The sequence below is a fragment of the Prionailurus viverrinus genome, chromosome C2 (assembly GCF_022837055.1).
Source record: "Prionailurus viverrinus isolate Anna chromosome C2, UM_Priviv_1.0, whole genome shotgun sequence".
NCBI lineage: Eukaryota > Metazoa > Chordata > Mammalia > Carnivora > Felidae > Prionailurus > Prionailurus viverrinus.
Genome location: NC_062569.1, coordinates 76,951,088 through 76,977,757, shown reverse-complemented (window position 1 = coordinate 76,977,757; position 26,670 = coordinate 76,951,088). Strand labels below are relative to the sequence as shown.

The window sequence follows — 26,670 nt, the reverse complement described above, 5'->3', positions numbered from 1 at the left end:
ATCTATTAATAGTCTAGGTTCCAAATCTATACACAACTTAATTTCTTAATATCGTGCTTATATTTTCTCAGTAGACAAGTCAGGAAAGTGCCACCTACCAGAAATCCCACACCTTAACCTTGATCACTGAATCAGTTTGAGTCCAATCAGGAAAATGGAAACCACACAATAGATTACTCGGGAAGTTTAATATAAAGAATTATTAAACTCTAAGAAATAAGTTAGTATAAGATGTAAGGAAAGTCTGTGTGGTTCCCATGGGTTGAAGGAAAATACCCACGAAGGATAAAGGTGGAAGGCAGTACCCTCCCCAAGGTTGGGGTTCAGCCCTCTGTTGGAAAAAGTGTCATTCTCCGACCGGACAGCAGAGAAGCTTGCTGCTTTACCAGGCTTTACTGGTATGCAGTTACTTGGCAAGCAGGAAGCAACCCTCTGGAGTGCAGGGAAGGCACAGGCAATCAGCAGTTAAGGGTGTGGGTGTGTAGAGGGAGTAGAGGCTTGGGTGGGCAGGAGGGCTTTGGAATGCTGGTTTCAATGTGGAGAGGGCCATGGGAAGCCTATCACCAGGCCAGGCCAAGACTGCAAATTTGCTAAGGAACTGCATGTTCTGAGTGCCTGGCTGGGGCAGAGCTCCAACAGATTTCTTCATGTCTGACCCCTCACATGTGCAGCAAATGGTAGAAGAGCCCCTTACTTCTGCAGTGTCCCTCCAGTACCCTCTCCTGAGGAAATTTACCATCATGCCAACTGTAGTGGAGAATGCATTAAAAGTCGTGGGGGTGCCTGGGTGGCTCAGTTGGTTAAGCATCCAGTTCTTTATCTTGGCTCAAGTCATGGTCTCATGGTTCCTGGGATTGAGCCCCAGATCAGGTTCTACATGGACAGTGCAGAGCCTGCTTGGGATTCTCTCTCTTGAGGTTTCCTCTGTCTCTGCCCTTGTCCTGCTCATGTGCGCAGGTATTCTCTGTCTCTCAGAATAAACTTTTAAAACAATTCTGTGCATTATAGCAGAGTGTATATTGAAGGGAATGTTTGGAATCGAGAGGCAGTTAATTGATATGTAGCATATTTCTTAAAATATTTTTGAGAGAGAGGGAGACAGAGTATGAGCAGGAGAGGGGCAGAGAGAGAGGGAGACACAGAATCTGAGGCAGGCTCCAGGCTCTGAGCCATCAGCACAGAGCTGGAAATGGAGCTTGAACCCATGAACCACGAGATCATGACCTGAGCTGAAGTCACACGCTCAACCAACTGAGCCATGCAGGTGCCCCGACATGGTAGCATATTTATAATCTCATTGTAATCTGGACCCCTTTTTCCCCTCTTTACTATTAGTGTGAAGTGGGGAGTGACTCCCTCCATATATTTACAACCCAACTATTGTCATGAAGAAGTAGTCCACAACACAGTTCCAAGTTGGGTTTTGGTGCCATCATCTGAGCCCCCTTTCCCCATTCAGGAGGACAGGCATATCTCTTCCTATTTTGCTTCCCTTATTGTACTGTTTTACAAATTGAAAGTTTGTGGCAACCCTGTGTCCACCAAGTCCATCAGTGCCATTTTTCCAACAGCATTTGTTCATTTTGTGTGTCTATGTCACATTTTGGTAATTCTAGCAGTATTTCAAACTTTTTTTTATTATTGTATTTGTTCTGCTGATCTGTGATTAGTGATTACAGCTCACTGAAAGTTCAGATGATGGTTAGCATTTTTTAACAATAAAGTATTTTTAATTAAGGTATGTACATTAGCATAATGTGCATAGACTTAATGCTACTACACATTTGATAGACCACAGAATAGTGTAAACATAATTTTTATGCTGGGGAACCAAAAAATTCTTTTGAGTCACTTTCTTTCTTTTTTTTTTAAGTTTATTTTGAGAGAGCACAAGCAGGGGAGGAGAAGAGAGAGAGAATCACAAGCAGGATCTGTGCTGTCTGCGCCCAGCACAAGGGTCAATCCCCTGAACCACCGTGAGATCATGACCTGAGCTGAAATCAAGAGTCGGGCACTTAAATGCTTAATCGACTGAATCACCCAGGTGCCCCGTCTCACTTTATTTCAGTATTCACGTTATTGCAGTAGTCTGGAACCGAACTCACAATATCTCCACGATATGCCTGTAGTTAAGTGGATAGTTAAGTAGAGATCTATTTAGTTGTGAATACCAAATTTGTTACTTCTTACTCCTTAACTCTTTGGATTCCGTGATTGGCACTGATTTTAAAATTGGCTGGCTTAGAGGCACCTGGGTGGCTCAGTTGGTTGAGTGTCTGACTGTTAATTTCAGCTCAGGTCATGATCCCAGGGTCAGATCCCGTGTCGCACTCTTCAGGAGCATGGAGCCTACTTGGGATTTGCTATCTCCCTCTTCCCCTCTTCCCTGTTCACGTGCATGCTCGTTCTCTCTCTCTCAAATTAAAAAGAAAATAATAGTAAAATTAGCTGGCCTAACCACAGGTCCAAGAGAAATGAAAGGTAATTATTACAACTGATTAAAGAAAAAACATACTTTCTTTTATATATCAAGAAATATAAATTCTTGTATATAATTATTAATAATTTGATTTGAAATTACATCTCATTGATAATTTAGAATGTATTTCATTGTGATTAATAAGAAAGTTCTAGAATGCCATATTGGTTTGTATAAATTTGGAAATTAAGTTTTTGAGTATGTACCTACATGTTCCCTACAAAAATAACCTACAACAAAGATACATTTTCAAAAATTCAGTAAAAATCTGCTGAATCCCTGCTGAGCCCCTGTGCTAAGCAGATACTTCAGATGTTTCAAGATCTTATTTTTCTTAGATCAGGTTAACTGGTTAGCATCCTTTTCTTGTGAATTTCTGAACTTTTCATCCCCAGATCAATAGATAAATGTGACAGATGTCTTATTCCATTTCCCTTAGCATTAGTCTGTCAAGAATATCTGTCCGTTGAATTAATGGCTGCCAATAACTTATTTGGGATCTGTAGAACTATATAGCTGTATGCTAGTAGAATGGTAGAAGCCCCACCAGGGTCATCATGTTCTAGCTCTCCAGTTTTGCTGCCTTCCTTAGGGAATTTCTTTGTTCTCAAATTTTTCTAACTGCAGTTTTAGAAATCTGTTGCCCAGTTTATGGACTGGGTAACTCAGCCCATATACTAGTGGTTTTTGCAGAAAAAGGTAGGAGGCTGAGATGGTCACATAAAATGCCCATAAGGTCAAGGCTTGTTATAAAGAAATCAGAGGTAATGACTATTATGATCATCCATCTTTAGATAAAAAAGGGTAGCACTCATAAAGCTTTTCTTACCTTGTAATGATCCGTAATTAGCCATTTTCTCATTAATTCCTCTTTCCCTCCATCAGGCTCATTAGTGTTTTCGTGCACTGTGATGTACAGACCCTTAATACATACTGGTTGAGTCTCTGTGTGCCTGTCAGCTACCATCTTTTTCTTTTTGAACATACTGTTTTCATCATCTCACTGTCAGTGGCTGACCCATCCTTGGGAGAAGACTCCCTCAGCTGTCCCTTTTTCTAAACAATTTACTATGTTTACAAAAGCTCTACAGAGCAGCTCTAGTGAATAAGTAGGACTTACAAATTAAGTGAAAAGAGGTAGACCTTATACTCTCCTACATGTGAAATAATGTTTGGCCACCTAAAAGGAAATGGTCCCTTGTTTGTGGCCTTATTTGGTCACCTAAAAGGAAATGGAAGCCCGAGAGTTCTCCTTCTCTGCCGGTTTTGTTTTAACTGTGGATTGTTTTAGCCAGACTTATCTGTTAGGATGTTTCTGAACTCTGGCCTTAGAAGAGGCTCTTTCCCAACTGGAATCATCTGTGTCTACAAGTCCAGGGAATTTCATTGTGCCAGGTTACTTAGCAGAGTATCTCCTATTGTATATAGTCTTCTAAGGCAAGGGAAGGGTGTTGCTCTCTTTCCAGATTATCTACGTGGTGAGACTGGTCTTGGTCATAGGAGAGCCTTGTGTTCCAGTCAGGCTGGTCACCCCACCATCCCTCCAATATCCCATACTTTTTCCACCCCTGGATTTTTGGAATGCCACTTTCTTTGGTCCAAGTCCCAGCTTCTCTTCAGTTTACATTCCATATTTTCTGTCTCTTTTTTTTTAAATGTTATTTTGAGAGAGAGAGAGAACGCATGTGCGCACGCACATGCGCACACAAGTGGGGGAGGGGCAGGGAGGGAGAGAAAGGATCCCAAGCAGGCTCTGTGTTGTCAGCACAGAGCCCAGTACCAGGCTCCATCTCACGAACCGTGAGATCGTGGCCTGAGCTGAAATCCAGAGTTGGATGCCTAACCAGCTGAGCCACCCAGGTGCCCCCATTCCATATTTTCTAAGCCCTTCCAGCCCTCATTTTTCTCTGCGGTCCTACACTGTGTATAGTACATGCCTTCACAGCTTAATAATTACCTTTCCTCTTGTGCTGTTTTGGATGTTTTGTATGACCCAACTAGATTGTGAGAGGGATGAATTTTATACTTCTTCTCTTTCCTCCTTTTACTGGCAGACATTTGTAGAGTTTTTATTTCTTTTTCTTTTTTTTTTTGTTTTGGTATTTGTTAAAATACACAAGAGTGTGTTACTTTTATCTGTCCTTAACTGTCCCTTAAACCAGAAGAATTGGCTTCAGGTAGAACCAAACATGGTTTAAAAAAGTATAGAGCCTTCATTATACCTCTGTTCAGACTGGCTGCTTTATAAAATGATAAATGTGGCAAACAGCTTCTCTTTCTGTTGTTGGTTTATGGAACTTTCAGAAATGATATTTTTAGGGAAGGTCTCACTATAACACCTGCCCATACCTCAAGGTGTCAGAAGTGTGGCTCAGAGCACTGTGGATTGTAGAAGTCTGTTGGTAAAGGGCTCCTGCCCAGTACCAGCTGCTAAGTGGTATTTCTTCTACCTCCTCCAGTTCGTCTCCCACTTATTTGACTGAAGTCCAGATCTGAGTGTGAAACTGGGAGAGAAGATGGTAGCTTAATTGTTAAGTCTGTTGAGTGCTTTGGATTAGCTTTGTGCCAAACTGTGAGAGGAGCAGATAGAAATGGAAGTGAGTAGAAAGGCAAAGCTGGTCACATCACTCTCTCCTTAAAGCTGTGCGGTGTCTTTCTAGCATGCAGGATAAAATCCCCAGTCTTTAACATGGTCTCTAGGGCCTTACATGGTCTGGCCCCCTCTTATTCATCATGCTTCAGCCACTCTGGCTCTTCTCCTTCTTTGCCTGGTAACCCCCACTCAGTCCTGAGGGGGCATTACTATGTATGGTCATCTCAAGGATGGCTTGCCTGACACCACCCTCCCCTCATCCCTCCCCTGGTCCAAATCATGCATCCTACATGTAATTGCTAATCACTAATTTTGCTTTTTCTATCGCTTTTGTCTATCACTTTCTATGGTTTGTAATTGTATGTTCAAATATACACATTCCTTCCATAAGGGCAGGGATGTGGTCCCTCTTCTTGCTACTTTAACCCCCTGACCCCTAATTTAAGGCCTGGCACACAAGTGAGGCTTAATAAATACTAGTTTGAGGGAGAAGTGAAAGCATATGTAAAAGTGGATTGTAGGGTTTCTAGGGTAGGTGATGAAGGTAGGCTGGCAGACAGCTGTGGTCAGAGAGAAGTTTACAGGCTAAACTGAATCAGGAAACTGGGTGCATTCAGAGAGTTGTAGAAACTGAGGACTAGGGGTGGTCATGGGCTTTGCAGGGCTTGGCCACATAGCAATCTGAAAAGCCAGTAGAGTGGCTTAGAGACTGGTAGGCAGCCCCTGCCTTCTGTAAGTAACACCAGTAATAGAATGTTTACAGTGTGCCAGACACTGAGTTAAAGCTTTTAAAAGGTAGACTCTGTGAACCTCCAGTGCCAACTGATCCTTCCAGCTCTGCAACTGGTCTGGAGCAGTTCTATGTGCTACTCCACAGGTCCATATCTTTTACTAGCCGTGTAAATTCCTTCAGTGAAGCCTGCAATCCTATTCTGGTGCTCGGTGAATGCCCTTGTATATTTTTACAGTTTTACTCAGTTATTGATTTCATTTTACTTTTTATCTTCTACCCTAGTTTGGAAACTTCTTGAAGCATCACTACATGTTGTATTTCTTTTTATTTCCCTGTAGCACCTGATTTAGTGGTATAAACTTGATAGATATTCAATAAATGTTTGTTAAATGAATAAATAATTCATGCCTCTGGTATTCTGTCTCACTAGGGTTTTGTTTCACATTAATAAGTTCCATTGCACTAAAGGTTATGTAGTTTGAAGAATGAAGAAACTACGATCTTGCATAAAGTTCTCATTGGGGACTTTAACATATTGGGCAGTATATGAACTTCAGTGTTCTCCTCGATTGAAGTACAAATACATGGTAGGGGCACCTGGTGGCTCACTTGGTTAAACGTCTGACTCTTTTTTTTTTAATTTTTTTGATGTTTCTTTATTTTTGAGAGAGAGACAGTGCGTGAGGGGACAGGGTCAGAGAGAGAGGGAGACACAGAACTGGAAGCAGGCTGCAGGCTCTGAGCTATTAGTGCAGAGCCTGACGTGGGGCTTGAACTCATGAACCACAAGATCATGACCTGAGCTGAAGTCAGACGCTTAACTGACGGAGCCACCCAGGTGCCCCTTGACTCCTTTTTTTTTTTTTTTAAGTTTATTTATTTGGTGGGGGAGGGTCAGAGAGGAAGAGAGAGAATCCCAAGCAGGCTCTGCACTGTCAGTGCAGAGTCCGACACAGGGCTCAGATTCACAAACTGTGAGATCATGACCTGAGCTGAAATCAAGAGTCGGACACTTAACAGATTGAGCCACCCAGCACCTTAAGCATCTGATTCTCGATCTTAGCTCAGGTCTTGATCTCAGGGTCATGAGTGTAAGCCCTGCAGTAGGCTCTGTGCTGGGCATGATGCCTACTTAAGAAAAATAAAGTAAAACAAAAATATGTTACATTGACTGCCAGTGGAACAGGGTACAAGTAAGGCCACAAAAAATGTTGGTTATAATAAATATGTTCCTTTGTTTTTCGTTTGTGATATGCTGCTCAACTTAGTAAATGTATATTGCAGAAATAGCTGAATAAGGATATTTAACATTACTTTCAGTGTAACGAATGCCCTTGGGAATAAAATAAACATAATTGTGATTCACTATATAAAATCAAAGAACTGAACTGTGGATGCAATTTCCCTTAGGCCACTCAATTTTTTTTTTCAGTAGATTTACCTTTCTAATTGTGTTTTGCTTAGGCTAATTTTAAAATTACTTTGCATTCCCTGAGAGCAGTGTACTTCATGTGTCAAGGGGACACACATTTAATAGTCATAAAACTATCTGTAAAAGCAAAAAGCTCATTTCCCTCCCAAAGGATCTTTTTTAAGAATCAAAATGCACAACTGTTCTTTAAAAAATAGTTTAACAAAGTGCATACAGTAGCTTAACAGGGCATATAAATTATTTTTTACATTTACTGGGGTTTTATTTTTCTCTTCCCTTTGCGCTCTAGAACCAAATGAAAGAAACTCCTTCATGGAAATAGATCTGATGTTTATTTTTTTAATTTTTTTTAATGTTTATTTTTGAGATAGAGACAGAGCGTGAGCAAGGGAGTGGCAGAGAGAGAGGGAGACACAGAATCCGAAGCAGGCTCCAGGCTCTGAGCTGTCAGCACAGAGCCTGATGCGGGGCTCGAACTCACAGACTTGAGATCATGACCTGAGCCAAAGTCGGACGCTTAACCGACTGAACCACCCAGGCGCCCCAATCTGCTGTTACAAATTGGAATATTAGCTGTAGTTAATGGTAGAGAACAATAGTATAAGCTAATAAGAGCATTATCTAAACCTAATTAATGAAGTAATGAGTACCCTCATGAAGAACACAGATGTCACAAGGCTTGGGTCTTAGAACTGACTTCTGTTGTGTTACATGATGTTGGAAAAGTAATTAAGTCTTACGTTTCTTCCTCCATTTTTTTTTTAAACCAAAGAACTAGGATGAGAACATAAATCTTTTTTAGTGTCTCATCGAGGCATTGTTTAAAAAGTATGTATTGGGGCGCCTGGGTGGCTCAGTTGGTTGGGCGTCCGACTTTGGCTCAGGTCATGATCTCACGGTCCGTGAGTTCGAGCCCCGCGTCAGGCTCTGTGCTGACAGCTTAGAGCCTGGAGCCTGTTTCAGATTCTGTGTCTCCCTCTCTCTCTGACCTTTCCCCATTCATGCTCTGTCTCTCTCTGTCTCAAAAATGAATAAATATTAAAAAACTTTTTTTAAGTATGTACTATATATTATTGCTAAACACCAAAGGGGAAGAATGATAAGGAAAGTTATGAACTCAGACTCCTAAAGAATACTAGAAGTTACTTATGTAGTGGTTTTGATCAGTCCTTGGTTGAGAAATAGCTGAAGGTGTTGGGCCAGGTTCCCAAAAAGAAACAAGATGTATGAAATTTATTTTTCACTTACAGATCACAACTGTTTTTTTTTTTAATCTTGCTGTTGTATAGTCTATTTCATTATTAAGAAAGTGATTTCAGCTCCCTTGAAAAATATCCCAGATAAATTAATGGGTTTGTGACATTAATTTTTTATATTATTTTTAATGGGAATTAAGTACTGTAATGAGATTTAGTATTCACTTTCCTCTGGATGAGTTTAGTGAGTGATGGAATGAGTCATTAGCAAGCAAAGACTCTGCTTCCTGGGAATATTTTGAGAACAAACTTAAGAATGTGTTTAAGTTCGTAAGTGAAGGACTAGGGCTCCTTGGAGAAATGACTGATTCCTGGACTGGGGCAGGGGAGTGCCAGATAAGCCAGTAACATCTATGGTGCCAGAAAGCATGGAAGTCTTCAAACAAGGATGATGGGGGCACGTTGAAAGGACTCAGGTGCTAACTTGAAGGAGCTGCCAGCAGTTAAATATGGGACAATTTGAGGAGCAAAGTAAATAATGATAGTAATGGATTACAATCCATAGAACAAAATAAATAGCTGTGAATCATATTTAATTTAAATAATTGAAAAAATAAACAAAGGGGAATTGCTTACATGGAATTCTATTAATAAATATAGGAGTAATGATGGAAATAGGAAATGACTGTTGGGAAAAATACTAACTCTTCAGTGGAGAAACCTGGACAGATACCACATTAAACAAGTGTTCAAAGTTAATATGAGATGGAGCCACAGCATGTTATCTCCTGATAAATAATGTACCAGAAAGGGTACAACATCACTTCTGTAGTGATTTTTCCCTGTTGTTTTGAATTATATTTTTTAGTTTGAAAAAATTAAGATTCAGATGTAGTTTTACAAATAATACAGAGATTCCATGTATCCTTTACCTACTTTCCCCTAGTGACAACTGTAGTTGCAAAACAGTAGTTCATTGTCATAACCAAGATACCGATAGTGATGTAGTCAAATTACAGAGCATTTCCATCACGACAAGGATTCCTGGTATTGCTCTTGCATAGCTTCACTGCTTTTTAAAATTGGGTTGCTTGTTTTTTGTTACTGAGTTGTAAGAATTCTTTACATATTCTGGATCATACGGAGTTTCCCCTCCATATAATGAATTATACTAATTTTTTTAGTATTAAAAATTATGTTAAAATATACATAAAATATACCATCCTAACTGTTTTAAAGTGTTCAGGTCCATGGTATCAACTACATTCATATTGTTGTACAACCATCACCACTATCCATCTCCAGAACTCTTTTCATCCTGCAAAACTGAAACTCTATACCCATTAAACAGCTTCCTGTTTCTTTTATCTACTGGCCCGTGACAATCACTACTCTATTTTCTGCCTATATGAATTTGATTAAATTAGGTGGCTTATATAAGTGATACCATACAGTATTTGTCTTTTTGTGACTGGCTTATTTCACTTAGCGTAATAGCTTCAAGGTTCATCCATGTTGTACCCTGGATTTCCTTCCTCTCTAAGGCTGGATAGTATTCCGTTGTATGTATATCCCACATCTTGTTTTTCCATTCATTGATCTGTCAATAGACAGTTGGGTTGCTTTCTCCTTTTGGCTACTGTGAATAATGCTGCTATGAACATGGTTATGCAACTGCTGTCTCTTTGAGACCTTGCTTTCATTTGAGTATATGCACAGAAGTAGGATTGCTGGATTATATTATATCTAGATTTTTCTTTTATTCTCCCTCTACTTTCTACTTCAAACCCTGTCTATCTCTGAGTATCTTTTCCTTTTAGAGATTTAAGTTTTAAAAGTTCTCATCTACTTCTTTCTTTTTTTGTTTTTAAAAGTTTATTTATTTTTGAGAGAGAGGGAGAGATAGAGTGTGAGCAGGGGAGGGGCAGAGAGAGAGAGGGAGACGCAGACTCTGAAGCAGGTTCCAGGCTCTGAGCTGTCAGCACAGAGCCTGATGTGGGGACCAAACTTACGAGCCATGAGATCATGACCTGAGCTAAAGTTGGACATTTAACCAACTGAGCCATCAAGGTGCCACTACTTACTTCTTTAAATAACATACTAGGGGCACCTGGGTGGCTCGGTCGGTTAAGCGTCCGACTTCGGCTCAGGTCGCGATCTCGCAGTCGGTGAGTTCGAGCCCTGCGTCGGGCTCTGTGCTGACCGCTCAGAGCCTGGAGCCTGTTTCAGATTCTGTGTCTCCCTCTCTCTCTCTGACCCTCCCCTGTTCATGCTCTGTCTCTCTGTCTCAAAAATAAATAAATGTTAAATAAATAAATAAATAAATAACATACTAAACTCTTAATTAAAAGGACTGTTCAGAGAATAAAGTATAGTGGTTGTGGAATTTTGGCCAGGACCCCCCCTCCCTGCTTTGTCCATGGTATTGTAGTGTGTTAGTTCATTTTATTCCCTTAGTAAGTACAGTATAGCAGACATAATTGAATTTCTCTGATAATTCAGGATCTTGTGATGCTTTGGGGCTATCATTACAAACATAGATTCACAGTATAGTAAGCCACAGGGCAGAAGTTACCGGGGAATGGTGCAAAGTACAAACCCCTCTGGACTCTTTATAAAACTAAATCCTTGATTTCTCCTGTTAATTATGTATTTATAAGAAAATTAAACAATATAGTTTTATATAATTAATTGATGTTTGAAAGATGTTTACTAAACTTAGTTTCTCATCTGGCTGCCTCTGCTATTTTTCTTCTCTGCCTTCCTCTTTGCATCTGTGTCCCCATATCACCAGATAAATGGGCTGTCACCTAACTCAGAGTAAGCATATTTAACAAGTACAACTTATAGAAGCAAATGAAGTGTAGAATACAGTATTCTGCATACTTTGTCTCCCAGCTGCATTTCCCTTTCTTTTACTACACTTCAAGGAAGAAAAACAGAGTTTTCGAGAAGACAGGGTTAGAGAAAGGAAGAGGTGGAAGAACTGAGATGAAGAGGAAGAACAAAGACATTATGAAGAAGCAGAAAGGAGGAGAAGAGAAAGGAGGGTGGGTCGAGGGCAAGTGAGAGTAGGACAGGGTGGTTACAAAAGTTCCACAGTCAGTCTTCATGGAGTTCCTCCTTCTTTGAACTAAATAAAGCCCTGATCCCTGTGAGTCTGAGTAAGAATTTTCAGGAACTTCTACAGTTGTGACAAGTGGATAACTAAACCAGAGGTCACTTGGGCCAGAAACTTAATCAGCATTTTGCAAAAGGCATTTCTTGAGTGCCTGTCATCCATAGCCTCCTGAACTCAGTAACCACCAGTCCACTAACTAAGAATAGAAAAGACCAATGTCCATTCCAGATGATTTATTCACCACTGTGAATATAAGGGACTGGAAGATTGGAGGGGAGGTTCGAAGTTCTGCCTTCTTTGCCCCTTCAGCTGATAATGCCAGTGGTGCTTGGATGCAGAGGTCCTACTATACCAAACTCTAGTGATTTGAACTTTTCTTGAAAGAAATAGTACTGTACTTCCTTACAGATAACAGAGAAATAAAGGTACTGGCATATTTGAAACCTACTCCCCCAGGCAGGTGTGACGGATTCTTCTCACCTCTGTTTTTATCAGACCATTTAGGGTTTACATGATACATGTCCATGCTTTGAAGCAGACCTAGGAACCCAAAGGACTAACAGTTTTAAATGTACCTTTTCCATGTGTTACTCCAGAATGAAACTGAATATATTTTTGAGTAATTTAGTTACAATGAAATTATAGCATCTAAGCCTACACTTTTGTACAAGAGTCAGGAACCAGAAATAAAAAAATATAGGCAAGCTGATTGATCTTAATAGATTGCTGATGTTGTACTATTTATGGCCTAGTTTGCTTTTCTGATCTTAAATTGCTTTTCTTCCATGGCCTAAATAAATTGTTAAAAAATCTAAGGTAATTTTCCATACAAATGTGATTTCTGTCCTAGAATTTCCAGTCTGACCGAGAAATAAACAGGAGCCAGGTGCATGCACAATGAGTGAATTGCTTGCAAAGAGATGCTCATGACGGGCTCATAAATCAGTAGTTCTCATCCGGGGCGATTCTGACCCTTAGGGGTCTATGATAATGTCTGGGAACAGTTTTGTCATACCTGTGGAGGAGGTGCTCCTGGCTTCTAGTGGGTAGAGGCCACGGATGCTGCTAAACATCGTACGGTGCATAGGACAGCCCCCTACAACAAAGAATCGTCTGGTCCAAAATGGCAATAGTGCCATTAGGTTAAAAAGCCCTGTCATAATTATGTGCTGAAGATACAGTATGGACTGGTTGATACTCAACTACATTAGGAGAAACCCAAGATGGTGCCTACAGTTGTGGCCACTGTTTCTGAGTTTTTCAAGATTTTTTTTTTTTTACTTCCAGATTTCTATATTGAAATCATTTTAGATTTACAGACTGGATAATTTCCATCTCTATCTCTGTTTCCTTAGCACTTGGTACACAGGATCCTGGCTTTGCAAATGTTGAGTGAAGTGAAAGAACAAAGAAAGACACACATTTAGGACAAGATCTGTTTAGGTTGCACTTCTAGGTGTGCTGTGTGAAGCCCTGCTCAGAGCAGAGGGGAAGGTGTGGAGATAAGCTTCTTGGTTTCCTAGAAACACTTGGTAGGTTACCCCCTACACCACCTGTGCCTTTGTTTCTGCTTGGCCTGGGCTGCTTAGTACCAGGGGAGCTGGTGTCAGGGAGAATATCTCCTAATTAGGCCATTGATGCACTTGGGCCTTGAACGAGATCATTTCCCACCTTATCCCTTACCCCAGCCCTTGCCAGTGGCTGGGACAGTCCTGTAGGCCATTACCTGTTAAATACGCATGTGTATATGTATTCCGATTAAAACAGAAACCTAAAATGTGAAAGTCTTCTGTAATCCTGATAATAAATTGGTATATATTTCTCCAGTTTTTAAATGTATGTATTAGCATAAATATTAGCATATGACTATTAAAAATAAAATGGAATTATAATTTTATAGTATGTTATTTTACAGTGTGTTTTTACCATACTTACATACTTACAATACATATATTGTGGGCTTTCTTTATTCTAATGTAAGGGATAAATCATTTAAGACTGTTGTTAAAATAAGAATTTTAGTATATACCCACTTCAGAAGTACTAGAAAGACATCAATATAAATTAAAATTTGTAGTGTGTGAGTTTTCTTAGATGGAAATACCATGATGTTATTATGTATCATGCTGTATTTTTCATTGATTATAACAATGTAGAATGATTCTATTACTGGTTTTTTTTGATGGTGAAATATTTTTAAAAACATTCTGAATCCTCAGAAGGAAACCATTATAGCTGTGTTAATGTACTTTGTGTAATACTCTTAGATTTCAACCACTTTTTTTTGTGTTCCTCACAGGCAAGTATGTGTATCAGCCTATGACCCCTGTGGAGCAGCTTCCAAGCACTGAGATTCCTGCAAAGCCTCGGGAACCCACGAACACCATTCAGATCTCAGTCTCACTCACTGAACACTTTTTGAAATTTGCATCTGTCTTCCAACCACCCCTCCCCCCTGATTCACCAAGGTACTGTATGATCTCAGACCTCTTTATCGACAACTATCAGGTTAAATGTATTAATGGGAAGATGTGTTACGTGCAGAAGCAGCCGGCGCCACAATCCCACAAAATGAGCCCTGAGGAGGTCTCTGCACATGATGCCTTAATTTCAAGAGAGAGCAGTACACCAAAAATAGATCACTGCTCTTCTCCCTCAAGTTCTGAGGACTCCGGGATCAATGCCATTGGGGCTCACTATGTGGAATCATGTGATGAGGACACAGAAGAAGGAGCGGAACTGAGTTCAGAGGAAGATTACAGTCCGGAGAGCAGCTGGGAACCGGATGAGTGCACCCTTCTGTCCCCTTCACAGTCAGATCTGGAAGTGATTGAAACAATAGAAACCACCGTGTGAGAGTCCGAGCAGGAAGCCACGGCCTCTGATCCATGCTGAGCTTTTGTACTTTGGTCTGATGGATCCTTTTTCCACTGCAGTTGGTATTTTCTACCCCTCTCTGACAACCATAGTGGTTCAGTGGTCTGCTGATTAGCTTCACTCTTAAATTAGTCTTAGAACTAAGACCTTCTTTTTCTTATAAATGGTTTTCTTTTGTATCTTGACTTATTTTCTATGTAGCATCTGGTGTCATGAATTGTGACCCAGCCTTAATTTCACTGGGAACTCTGAAAGCAGTGAAGTGATGATTACCATGGATCAGGTTGAGGAGCTACCCACAGCGAAGGAGACAGTATTTTCTACATAGCCAGTTCTTCACACACACACACACACACACACACACACACACACACACACACACCCCTCTTGGCGTTCCTTTTGGTGTGCCCACAGGCACCCCTACCCTGCTAGTCTCTTATGGGAATCAGCTCAGGAGCGGGGAACAGAGTGTGCACTGTAGATGCCATTCTGTCTCTTTTCTCTTCTCACCACCTGCATCGGTCTGGGCCCTGTTGTCTCAGTTTATTTCTGGGAGGTTACTGGAGGTTCGCTCGACCCCTAGTTATGGCCAGTGTCTGCATACCCTGCGTGACCTGGGGCAGAGCCAGACCTTCATTTAAGAAGAGATGACGCCTTCAGTTTCATGTTCAATCCACCTTTAGCTGAGTGCCTACGCTCTGCATGGTGCACAGTGGGATGCAGACTGAGTAACACCTGATTCCTACAGGAAGGGGCCTGCAGTCCAGCAGAGGGCTGTGCTAACACATGCGGGTAATGGTACCCAGAATGCTCTGGAAACCCAGGGGAAGGAGAGTACTAGGCATGCAGCTGGAGAACGTGTTGCCACGTTTGAGCTGGCCTCTTGGGTGGATTCCTCAACATTTCCCCATTTTTCTTAATTGTTCTTCAAATCTGGGGAAAACTTTTAGGAAGTTATATAGGTATTATATTTAGGAGGCAGCCACGTCTGATGTCTTAAGAAAAAAATCAATAGTTTTAGTTAGCATGGAAATGCTAAACACAGCAGTCCTTTAGGGATTAGGAATGAATCTAATAGGTTTGATTAATTCTGCTTCATTTGGTTGTATGAAGCATTAGAATGGCTTAGGTGAGAAATGGATTAGAATTCAGTATGATGCATGGATTTTTTATGCAAATGCAAAAGCAGTTGAAATAGTTTGCTGCTAACTCAGAAGATATTTTGTGTAATATTCATTCACTTTACTACAGTAATATTCATTGTCTGTTGTACATGTTCTCTCTTCGCACACACACAAAATAGTGAATAATTCTTTCTTACTTAGCTCTCTTCCGAATTCTCCTAATTTCCATTTATACAAGGTGTTATTGTGTGAGTTGCTTATCTGCCATTTCTCCACGTCTCCTCTCTGTGAGGTGTAGTTAAGAGTTCAGGAAGTTTAAAATACAGCCTGATACACCTGCCAAAGTTTGGAGGTTGAGAAATACTTCTTATGCCCTCACTTTCTGTGAGCGTGCTCTCGTGGCACTATCTCGTGCTCTGTCCGCATTTTGGCACATCTCTTCTGTGTCACTTTAGTTTGTATTTTAAGAAATAAGACAAGGCCTGTTGTGTTCCACCCTGAAGCCTCCATTTGGCATCCTTCACAAATCACTCTAGGCAGAGTCTGCTGTCTTGGTCGTACATGTAGTTCAAGTGATTGGCTAGAACACTTTGTTAGGTCTAGGTGCCCAAAACAGTGCTAGGGTTTAGAAAACAGAGTACACGTATTCCTTTGAAAGCAGTGGCAGTTAAAGCTTCCTGTGCTAGATGAGAATGCAGCATAAAGTTCCCACTGACTGAAATGTAAAGACTCAACAAGTCAGACCAGTAAGGTGGTGAGAGGAGCTCCAGGAACAGCAGGCTCCAGGAAAGGGCAGGTGGAGGAGGGGGTGCAGAGAGGGCCTTCCCCGGCCTGATGGCTTAGGGACAGACATCTGATGAGCCTGTCTGAGGTTCTCAGTGCCTCCCATGATTTACTAGCCAGCTGAAGGCAGGCATGGAAGCCCAAATCCCATGAGCCGAGCAGTGTAGCCAGCCACTGTGTACTCAGGATCGAAGCAGCGACCCCAGGGTCCTGTCTGCACCTACCCTGTGGTTGAGCTCAGTGAAGCCCCTGGGTGGGCATATGGAGGGTCTCCTTTCTCCACACAGTTTTATCAGTTCTGTACTCTGGGCTCACATTCCTGTTCATTAAACTGATCAGAGTCAACCACCAGGTCTCCAAAGCTGTGGAAATACGTGGTCACAGGGCCATGTTTCTGAAGCTGGCTGTGTCAGGGTTGGGGCCTTCATCTGTAATATCTATGACTTTTGCCTAGGTTCCTGTTTTTTAAACTCTTGAACTGCCATTCAGATTACCCATGATTTTAATGAAATTTTTGGATTTAATAATGGTTGATAATCACTTTAAATATTTGCACAATCTCTTTATAATTAAAAATTCACTAAGCTTCACTTACTACTCTTTTATAGAATTGAAGATGTTCCATTGGATTCTAAATATCAGATGCTCCTGGATCTCAAAATAGCCTTTTCTGAACAAGCACAAGCAAGGGTTTCTTTGTCATAGCACTGTTAATAATTCTCTGAAAATCATACATGATTGAACCAGAATTGTTTCTTAATGCTTGCATTCCAAAAACAACTGATAAGGATATGAAAATGGGTATTTACAACTTAAATTCTAGGCCTATCTGTTATATATTAGATAAAAGAATTTCTCTGTAAACCTGATATTATATTGCTCATTTGTATAAGCATATTTATAGGCACTTTAGAAAATGTTTAGACTGCAATGTGTATTATAGACATCGAACACAGTCATGTTAAATAGTCTTTGGGTTAATACTTGTATGTTGACAGGTACTAAAACTTAATAATTTGAACCTGGTAGTTCACTTGGAGTGAAGGGTTGGGCTGTGTGGATGGAGAAAGTGCTTTGGGGGCTTTTATGGAAGCCTGGCACCGTTTCCACTTCCTGAAAGTTGATGTACGAGCTGTTAGGGTGGAAGATGCAAAAGAAGTGCTGTATGGAATTCAGCTTTATTACCTAACCAAGACTTACTTTGGAATTTTCCAGTTTCAGATATTCTAACTCTTCTGAGAAATGACAAAGCAATTAAAATGCTTTTGTGGTTATAACGATTTGGTACATTAAAAATGAGGCTTTTACAATCAAACCTAGGTATTTTTTACCTTGTAATTTTTAAGATTTGAAGTAAGAATCTGAGGAAAACCATGAAGAAAAACGGTTGCTTTCCTGGGAAAGGAAGACTTGTACTTCAAGGTAATACAAAATAAAACCAAATAAACCACCCAGACTAAAACAAAACGGTGAAGTCGTTGTCCTCAAGTACCTTTTGGATTTGATCTCAGATTCGATACTGTTGTGGGGCTGGTGCTTTTATTTTTTAACCTCTACTTCCTGGCCGATTTGAAGCAGTTCTTTTGAGACTAATCAGAACAAACTCATTTTATACAAATTTCTCTATTTGGGTATAGGACACAACCTATTTTAGAAAACTGCCAAAATACCCAGATAGGTTTGGCGGTATAAAGACTATTAGGCAGGGGGTCGGGGGGAAAGCACAAGTTAAACTAATATTTATATGTCAGCTCTTGATTATTCCATCTTGTTTGCAAAATTGTACTGACATGTTTTGGCCTTTCACATGAGGGAAACAACATTTTAACAGTTTTCTTTCCTATCCCCTCTCCACAGGAGATGAGGGCCAGAATTGAGGAGGACGGTTGCATTTTAGGTTTGTCTGAATAGTCTGGGATTGTGTCTGTTCCCACAGGGGAGGAGAGGGGAAGGAGGTGGGAGTCCTCACTGTCTCAGTGCCGTGAACTCCAGGGATGTTGGTATTTCTCACATCCAAACATAATTACGAGGGCACGCCTCAAAATTAATTTTGGGATTACCTTTTAAAAATGTTACGTCACTGCTCCTTTTCATTACTCTAGAGACTGGAGAGTTGACTACCGTGAAAGGGCCATGCTTCTGTTAGTGCTTTGAGTTCCTTTTTCTGTTAAGATTGAAGCAGTGCTCTCTTCACAGTATGAACAATTCTGAAAGCGGATCATCACTAGAGGCTTTAATATTGACCTTCTGTATCGTTGTGTCCACATACACTTTTTAAGGCTGTTCATACCTTGCAATATTCACTTACTGTGCTAATTTTTTCACCTATTTCCAAGTTTTAAGCACAATGTTGACCCCTCTGTAATTTCCTAAAATTATATTCTGTTTTCCTAAAGACAGCTCAAGTTTCCTCTATGTATAATATTTTAGGAAGATACTTAACTTGTAAAATAAATGTAATTTTTTTCTTTTGTACCAGCACAAATCTGATATTTTGGAGTCTGGAATATTCTCTCCCCCTCACTTTCTCCTTTGGAGAGGTTCTGATTCAAATAACATTGTGAACTAAAGAAAACAACCCGCATTTATAAAACATGAAACTTGTATACTGAGTACTTAGTTTGTGCTAAGAAATAAGCAGTTTACATCATTATCACACTTAGACTTTATAAAAACTATGAAGTGCAGGTAAGTGTTATTATCCATAATAGGCACTCATGGTCAACTGCTCACAACGACTCCCAGAACACTTTGTAATAGGAACTTTTTTATCAGCCACATGAGGTTTATGCAAATAAAACTTACATTCCCCCATGGTCTTTATTTCACACACAGCTACGGGCTTGCATGTGGTTCATATGTGCCGTGTGAGACACTTCTACCCACAGGTCCCAGGCGGTGCACTTTGTCACCCAGGCTCAGGGTCCAGACCTCAGAGTGGCAAATCCAGAAGCTCAGTTCTTTAATTCACACCTGGAAAAGAGCAGCTTGTGGGCTGGATTTCATTAAGTAACTTCACTAGGGACCGCTAAGTAAATTCATTTATCAGTAATAGTAATAATGCCATTGTTAATATTATTAATAGTTATAGCCCAACCTTACTGCTTTCCACAAGTAATCCTTAAAGCAGCCCTCTGAGGGACATTTCAGTACTGCATTTCACAAATCAGGAACAGTGCTCAAGGAGGAAATATTTTTGCCCCAAATGGCACAGCTTGTAGGTAGTAGGAGTCAGAATTGAACCCAGTTACTTTGGCTCCAGAGCTCACGTTCTTGGCCCTCTGCCTGAGTTGCTCACTCGTATAGCACCTCTTCCCACCCTCACGGTAGTTGGAGGCTGAGTCAGGAGGCTGCTAGTGAACCTGGGAGCAGAGTGGAGGGTGTTCCATCCCTGTCCCTAACCCAGCGAACACCTTCCCACGGGCTGGTGGCTCATTCCTCACCCAGTGTGGCTGCTCTCCAGGTGGTGTTGGGAGAAACACCAACAAGATTCCTTCCTCCCTCCCCCTTTTCTGTGCTCCACACAGACCTCCTCCCAGCGCGTGTATGCACGTGCGCGCGCACACACACACACACACACACACACGCCAACTTACTGCAAATATCTCCATGCTTTGATGAGGCTATTGTTTCTTCCATGTTTAATCACATCTTGACGAGCATTCTAGCTCTTTCTGCCTTCACGAAAGATGACTTGTCTCAAAATGACTTTTGCCGACAGCTAATCTCATCTGTGTGTGCATTTTACTCACTTAACTCTACATAATTGTATTGCCAAGTTCTAGAAGGCATCTCATTGTAGCCTCTTAAACAACTGCTGACTACATACACTTTTATTCTGCAATAAACTTTAATTTAGCATCTCGTCCTCATTATAATTCAGTCATTGCGAACTGCTAATGCCTTTAACCTGTGCTGTGCTGCCTCAGTTCTGCATTGAATGCAAGGAGTGAGGGAGGACCTAGGAACTCAGGCTTGTTGCAGTAGAGTTCAGGGAGGTGTAATCAGAGGTCAGATGAAATTCTGCAGGAATCAGATACAGGAACTGTTGGAAATAGAAGCAAAAACAAGGCAAAGCAAGTATGCCGGATATTAGTGGTGTTTTTGTTTGCTTTTTTGAATTTTCCTGGTTCTCTAAAATGACTTGATACTACTTTTATAATCAGAATCCCAGTAAATTATTTTGAGGACGATGAGTCCTAGGACAGTGAGTACAGGTGGAGCATTTGCTGGGTATGTGGGGTGGAAATGGAGAGCGCGCAGGTCTGAACAGTGACTCACCTACTCAGGCACCTGCTGGACAAGACTAAAGGCTGGACTCGGGAGTGTGTGTCCTTTAACTAACTGGCCTCCACAGGCAAGTGACCCCATTCCAGCCCTCCAACCATAGATGGAAAGTTCTCGCACTGGTGGGTTGGAGAAAGAGGAGAGGATTTGCTTCTCATTGTCTTTCTCAGTCCACAGCCTGAAGCTCTGCGTGTGAATTTGGAGATGGCAGATCAGAAGGCTTGGCTTTGGTGGGAAGCCTCAGCCCACTTTATCATCTAGTGTAAGACCCCAGATAATTTATCACAAGAAAGAGATCTGGAGCGTCATTGTGAGATGATGACCGCACAGCACCGTGAATCAGCAAAGCACTGCAACATCAGAATGGGATGTGACCAACCATTTCCCAAAAGGTCAGCTTATCAGCCACACCCAGTAACTCTGTGTGGTCGGAGGGACAGGATAATTTTGTGAGTTTATGGCTGAAGCAACCAATAGTTAAGTCAGCTCTAAAGGTGGGTAAGTTAGTCATACATGGCTGGTAAGTGGCAGGGCTGGAGCTCCAAATGTCTGCTGAGATTCCAAATCCAACTGGGGTGACTTCCTCATTGTTGAGCCTGTGCAGTCAAACCCTCCTCAGGCCTACTCCATCCGCTCTCCCTCACCTGTCTGTCTCTTCCTCAATGCACGCCCAGGCCTACCACAGTCTGGACCAGCCCTGGCTCTAGGTGGAGGCATCAGCGAGCCACAGCTCAGCCCTCTGGGCATCGCCTGGTGTTGCCGTTGTTGCCAAATCACTCTGGCTTGACCTGGGCCTGGGTCTGGCCTTGGACCTCAGATACTGACATGTGCTCAGGGGTGGTCCTGGATCTAAGAGCTCTGTTGGGGATTGCCCTCAGATTGTAGCACTTTTTAATCAGCTGCTTCTGCCTTCTCCCCTTCCTAGCCCTGTTAGGGTGGGACCTTTGATACCAACTGCTCTCTTAGATATTGCATGTCCTCAGTCATCACCTGTTTTGGATTTGCCTCTTGGGGCCAGTTTGCTTCAGAGGACTGTGTAGACACTGACTCCGATTCCCAGTGACGAGTATCTGATGTCTGCTTAAACAGGGCCCCATGCAGTAGACAAAGTTTCTGCCTTCATGTTTAGAATCTGTATGAACTGTGATGACAAAATTCACAGAGCAAGTGTAGACACATCCACATATCTGTAGAAGGACCTGGAAATGCCATTGTAGTATGTCCATAATGCCTAAGAGGCCACACAGGCCAGGAGATTTTGGGAAGACCCTGGGTGGGAAACTGCTCTGTGTCTGTAGGGAGTGCTCGCTGAGGCTAGGATGGGATTTTCACAGGGATATACACAGCCTGTCCAACCTTAGAGCCTTGAATAATGAGAGGTGACCACAATGATGCACTGAGTGTATGGAGAGGACACCAGGGATTTGGGTTTCCCAAGGAACTCAAGGCCCTAGATAAATGTGGGAGCCACAGTGGGCATCTCTGGATAGATAGGTCATTGAGAGGGTAGTGTAAGATCATTGGGTCCAACTAGAATTCACTGAACATCCTTTTAGATTACTGGGGGTCCGAAAGTTGTCAGTTCTACCCCAAAGGATTTATTCTCACCCCATAATCAACGTATACAAGAGTCAGGCTATGAATTCCTGGAGCTGTAGTATGTTCCTGGAGTCAAACAGGAAATAACGTGGGCCCCATGTTATGTCTGATAAAGCCATTCAGAAAGGCTGTATGGGGTCACAGAGAGGTCAGCAAAGGGGAGGGTGAAGGGAGAAATCACCGTCTCAGGTGGAAGTGAGGGTGAGTGTGGGAGTGTTGAAGGGTGATGGCCTAACAATCTCCTTCTAGAGAGAAGAGGCTGGGTTCACAAACCATGAGGTACTGGGGCATGGCACGCCCCCCAGACCATTAGGAACAAATCCTGATCTTTGAGATGGATGTGGTACAGAGTTCTGAGGGAACAGAAGTCAAGCAGGAACAGATGTCAAGCAGGGGGCTACCGGACTATTCAGTTAGGGAGAAGTGCCCCAGTGTGAAGCCGAGGCCCAGCCCTACCAGCAGCTTAACAAGCAGATCCTGCAAGGCTCCTGAGCCAACTACCTACCCCCTGGTTGGGGCAGGAGATAGATGTCAGGGCCTGTGCACCAAAAGCCAAGTTTAGGAAAGGACTGTGCAAGGGTGGTGTGCACATCTCCTGTCTTACTATCCCATGGTCCCCCGAAGCTGTAGACATTCGTTAGTTCATTCAGGCAGGCTGTACCCTTTGACCCTGAAAACTCATTCCTAAACTTATACCCAACAGAAGTGTGTACATATATTCAGCAAAAGACAGGAAGAAGAATGGTAATATCTGGAAATAATCCTAATGCCCACGAACAACAGAATGGATAAATTATGGTAGATTCATATGATAGACTACTATACAGCAATGAGAATGAATAACAATTCTCACAAACATAATTGGAGTGAAAGTCATTTCCAGAAGAGTACATAATGTATTTTTATAAAGTTCAAAATAAGCAAAACTATTTATGCCAATGGAAGTCAGGATAGTGGTTAACTTGGGTGACATGAACAGAGAATTCAGGGGACCTCTGTGGTCCTGGTCATTTCTTTTTGCTTGATCTGGGTGCTGGTTATACAGGTGTGTTCACTGAATTAATTCAGCTGTACACATAAGGGTTTCTGAACGTTTTTGGCCCATAAAAAAGTGACTTGAAAGAAAATGTGACATATTACATTTTAAGCACTGTGCTATGGAAGACATGGGAGTGTACAGAACACAGTTCTGCTCTCAGGAGTGATGGAGACAGGCAGGAAGCCACCCAGGTGTGGACAAAAGGTAAGTCAAACTGCCATTTTCCTCACGGAGTTGTGGAAGGCTTCATAGAGTATCAACGTGTGAAGGAGGCTCATGGCAGAAAGAGGGACCCCTGGGATATAACCTGATGAGCCAGGTCTGCCCTTTGGGAGCTCAGGGGTGCTCAGACTCCCCAGGGCCTGGAGTTGGCTGTGGGCTGCCCAGAGGACAACACACACAGGACTGCCCTGCATCTTTGGGCACATCACAGGCTTGTGATTCTGGAGATGAACCTTTAGAAAAACATTTTCAGTGGGCAGAGCTAAGTGGAAACATACTGTTTCTAAAAGGATCCCCAAAGCTCTGAATTATTTATTCACTAAAGCATTCATCATTGATGAGGCCCCTGTTGGCTCTCCTCTTCCACAAATGCCTTCCCTCCTCCTCACCACAGAAGGTTCTAGTTGGCAATGTTATCCTTGTAAAGCATCTTCCCACCCATCACTTGGACCTTTGCTATAGATGGAGCAGATTGCTTTTATTTTTATTTTTCAGAAGAGCAAACAGCCTTCCTCAGCTGACAAGTGGGCCCATGGTGGGGCTGTGCCCGCAACCCCAGGCTCCTGATTGGCAGCCCAGGGCTCTTTCTAGTAGTCCATTCTGGCTCTTGTGGAGAACTGAGTGAGACCCTATCCCCCTGATGGCAAGAGCGAGGGGCAAGTATGGTGGGAAGGGGAGCATTCAGTGGAAGCTGGGAGTTGAAAGTAACCGTTTTCAGGTGGGCCAGAGTAATATTCAAATACTTACCATTTACCAGGTACAAGGAAGAAAGAAAACTGTGATGGACACTGCTGTGTTATTGACCAGCGAGAATCCACTAACCTCTCCCATCAGGGCCTTAATGTCCTTTCAGAGGATCATCTCTCCCTCCCCCACAGGGAGTAGCATGAGAAGAGACTGTTTAGACCAGGTACCTGCCCTCCCCAAATGGTAGCTGAAGGGTCTATGGAACCTTCTCTCCTAGATCCTTCCTTTACCGCCTGTCACAGCCAAGGGGTGAGCAAAGCAGCTGGGGCTCAGCACTAGGGCTGGAGTGGGGGGTACTTAGAGCTGTCTGCTCTTCGTCTGCTCCTTGATCTTGTGAGTTCCTCCATTCCTCTCTGTGAGCTCCATGGAGATGTCAGCAGAACCACTGCTGTTGTTGACTGGAGTCTAGAAAGATTTCCAGACAAATCTTTGCCCCCGAGGAACTGCTTTGAAGCAGGACCTGACATCACTGCAAGGTAGAACATCTGCTCAGTGCCATGGGAGAGGTCAGGGACAGTGGCTTCCAGATGGCAGGGATTGGGGCTCAGCTCAGGCCTGCCACATCCCCAGTGCCCAGTGCTGCCCAGCACTCAGAGTCCGTTTCTCATCTACTCTGAGGTGAGACCAGAGGGCTCTTCAAATCCAATCCAGAGTATACTCTTAGGAAGGCATGACCTGAATATAAAGATGCTGTAATGTATCCATTGGTGCTGTGACTTGAATGAGAAGGTGAAGAACTAAGGACTGATAGAACAGGACAGGGGCTAAAGAAGAGTGATTTGCTGTTTACTGGCCCTGATTTGAACAGAGGTTCTGATATTCCAACTGCTTTTGCTCTTAAGACTATATAATGAAGAAGGGCAATCACCAAATTTTGCTTTGAGAATATCAAGTGCCTTTGTCCTTAATTTTAGACTCATCAAGAAACCTTCTGATAGGTAATTTGGGCAGGGAGCATCACTAGCTCTGGAATCACAGTTGAGTTCAAATCTCTGATTTGTTCCTTGAAATACATATATATGTTTCATGTGTGCAGCTTTATAATTCAACATCTGTATGCACTACAGAGTGATCACCGCACATCACCAAACAGCTGGCCCCTTCACACATTTTGCTCACCCTCCAACTCCCCTCCCCTCTGCTGGTAACCACGAGTCTTTTCTCTGTATCTATGAGTTTGTTTTGTTTTATCTTGTTTGTTCATTTGCTTTTTTTTTAGATTCCACAAAGGAGTGAGATCACACAGTATTTGTCTTTTGCTGTCTGACATATCTCACTTAGCATAAGTGAATAAGAATATCAAGGTCCATCCATGTTGTTGTAAATGGCCAGGTCTCATTCTTTTTTATGGCTAATATTACATTAAAAAATATTTATTTCATTTTAAGAGACAGAGAGCTAATGGGGGGAGGGAAGAGACAGAGAAAGAGAGAGAAAGGATCCAAAGCAGACTCTGTGCACTGACAGAGTGTGTCTGTTTTTGTACCAAAACCATACTATTTTGATTATTCTAGTTTTGTGGTATGACATCAGGGAGTACAGAATCTCTGGCTCTGTTATTTTTTTCTCAAGATTGCTGTGGCTTTTGGGGATCTTTTGTGGTTCCATGCACATTTTAGAATTATTTGTTCTAGTTCTGTGGAATATTCCATTGGTATTTTGAATCTGTAGATTCCTTTGGGTAGTATGGACATTTTAACAGTATTAATTCTTCCAATTCATGAGCATAGAATACCTTTCCACTAGTGTCTTCTTCAGTTTCTTTCATCAGTGTCTTAACAGTTTTCAATGTACAGGTCTTTCACCTCCTCAGTTTATTTCTGGGTATTTCATTCTTTTAGATGCAATTATAACTGGGAATGTTTTCTTAATTTCTATGTTTTGTTGTTAGTGTGTAGAAATGCCACAGATTTCTGTATGTTGATTTTGTATCCTGTAACTTCACTGAATTCATTTATCAGTTCTAGCAGTTTGTTTGTTTGTTTGTTTGTTTGTTTGTTTGTTTTTTGGTAGAGTCCTTAGGGTATTCCACATAGAGCATCATGTCATCTGCAAATACTGGCAGTTTTACCTCTTCCTTTCTGTTTGGATGCTTGTTTTTTCTTCTTTTTGCCTAACTGCCTTGACTTAACTGCTTTTGGCCTAACTTCTTTTTGCCTAACTGCTTCCAAGTTACTTTGGATTGGACTTGAAGTATTTGACTTCCAATACTATGTTGAATAAAAATGGTAAGAGTGGGCACACTTACCTTGTTCCTGTTCTTAAAGGAAAGCTTTCAGCTTTTCACCATTGAGTGTGATGTTAGGTTGTAAGATTGTCATATGTGACTTATTATGTTGAGGTACCCACTTGGGTACTTGATACCCACTTTGTTGACAGATTTATTTTTAAAAAAAAATTTTTTTTCAACGTTTATTTATTTTGGGGACAGAGAGAGA

At 41.8% G+C, this 26,670-nt stretch overlaps 1 protein-coding gene across 2 annotated transcripts in view; it reads left to right on the top strand.

The window, feature by feature from the left end:
- Positions 1-18,847, top strand: part of CC2H3orf70 (chromosome C2 C3orf70 homolog) — a 92,706-nt gene extending 73,859 nt beyond the window's left edge. Inside the window, exons 2-3 of one of the 2 annotated variants that reach the window (XR_007155931.1) lie at positions 13,854-14,493; positions 16,947-18,847. Coding sequence is in view for 1 of the 2 variants with exons in the window: in XM_047876471.1 (XP_047732427.1) it covers positions 13,854-14,410 (557 nt within the window). In the remaining variant the exon portion in view is untranslated. Of the gene's footprint in view, positions 1-13,853 lie in introns of both variants that reach the window. The other variant, XM_047876471.1, reaches the window with a different exon arrangement.
- The last annotated feature ends 7,823 nt before the right edge of the window (positions 18,848-26,670 follow it).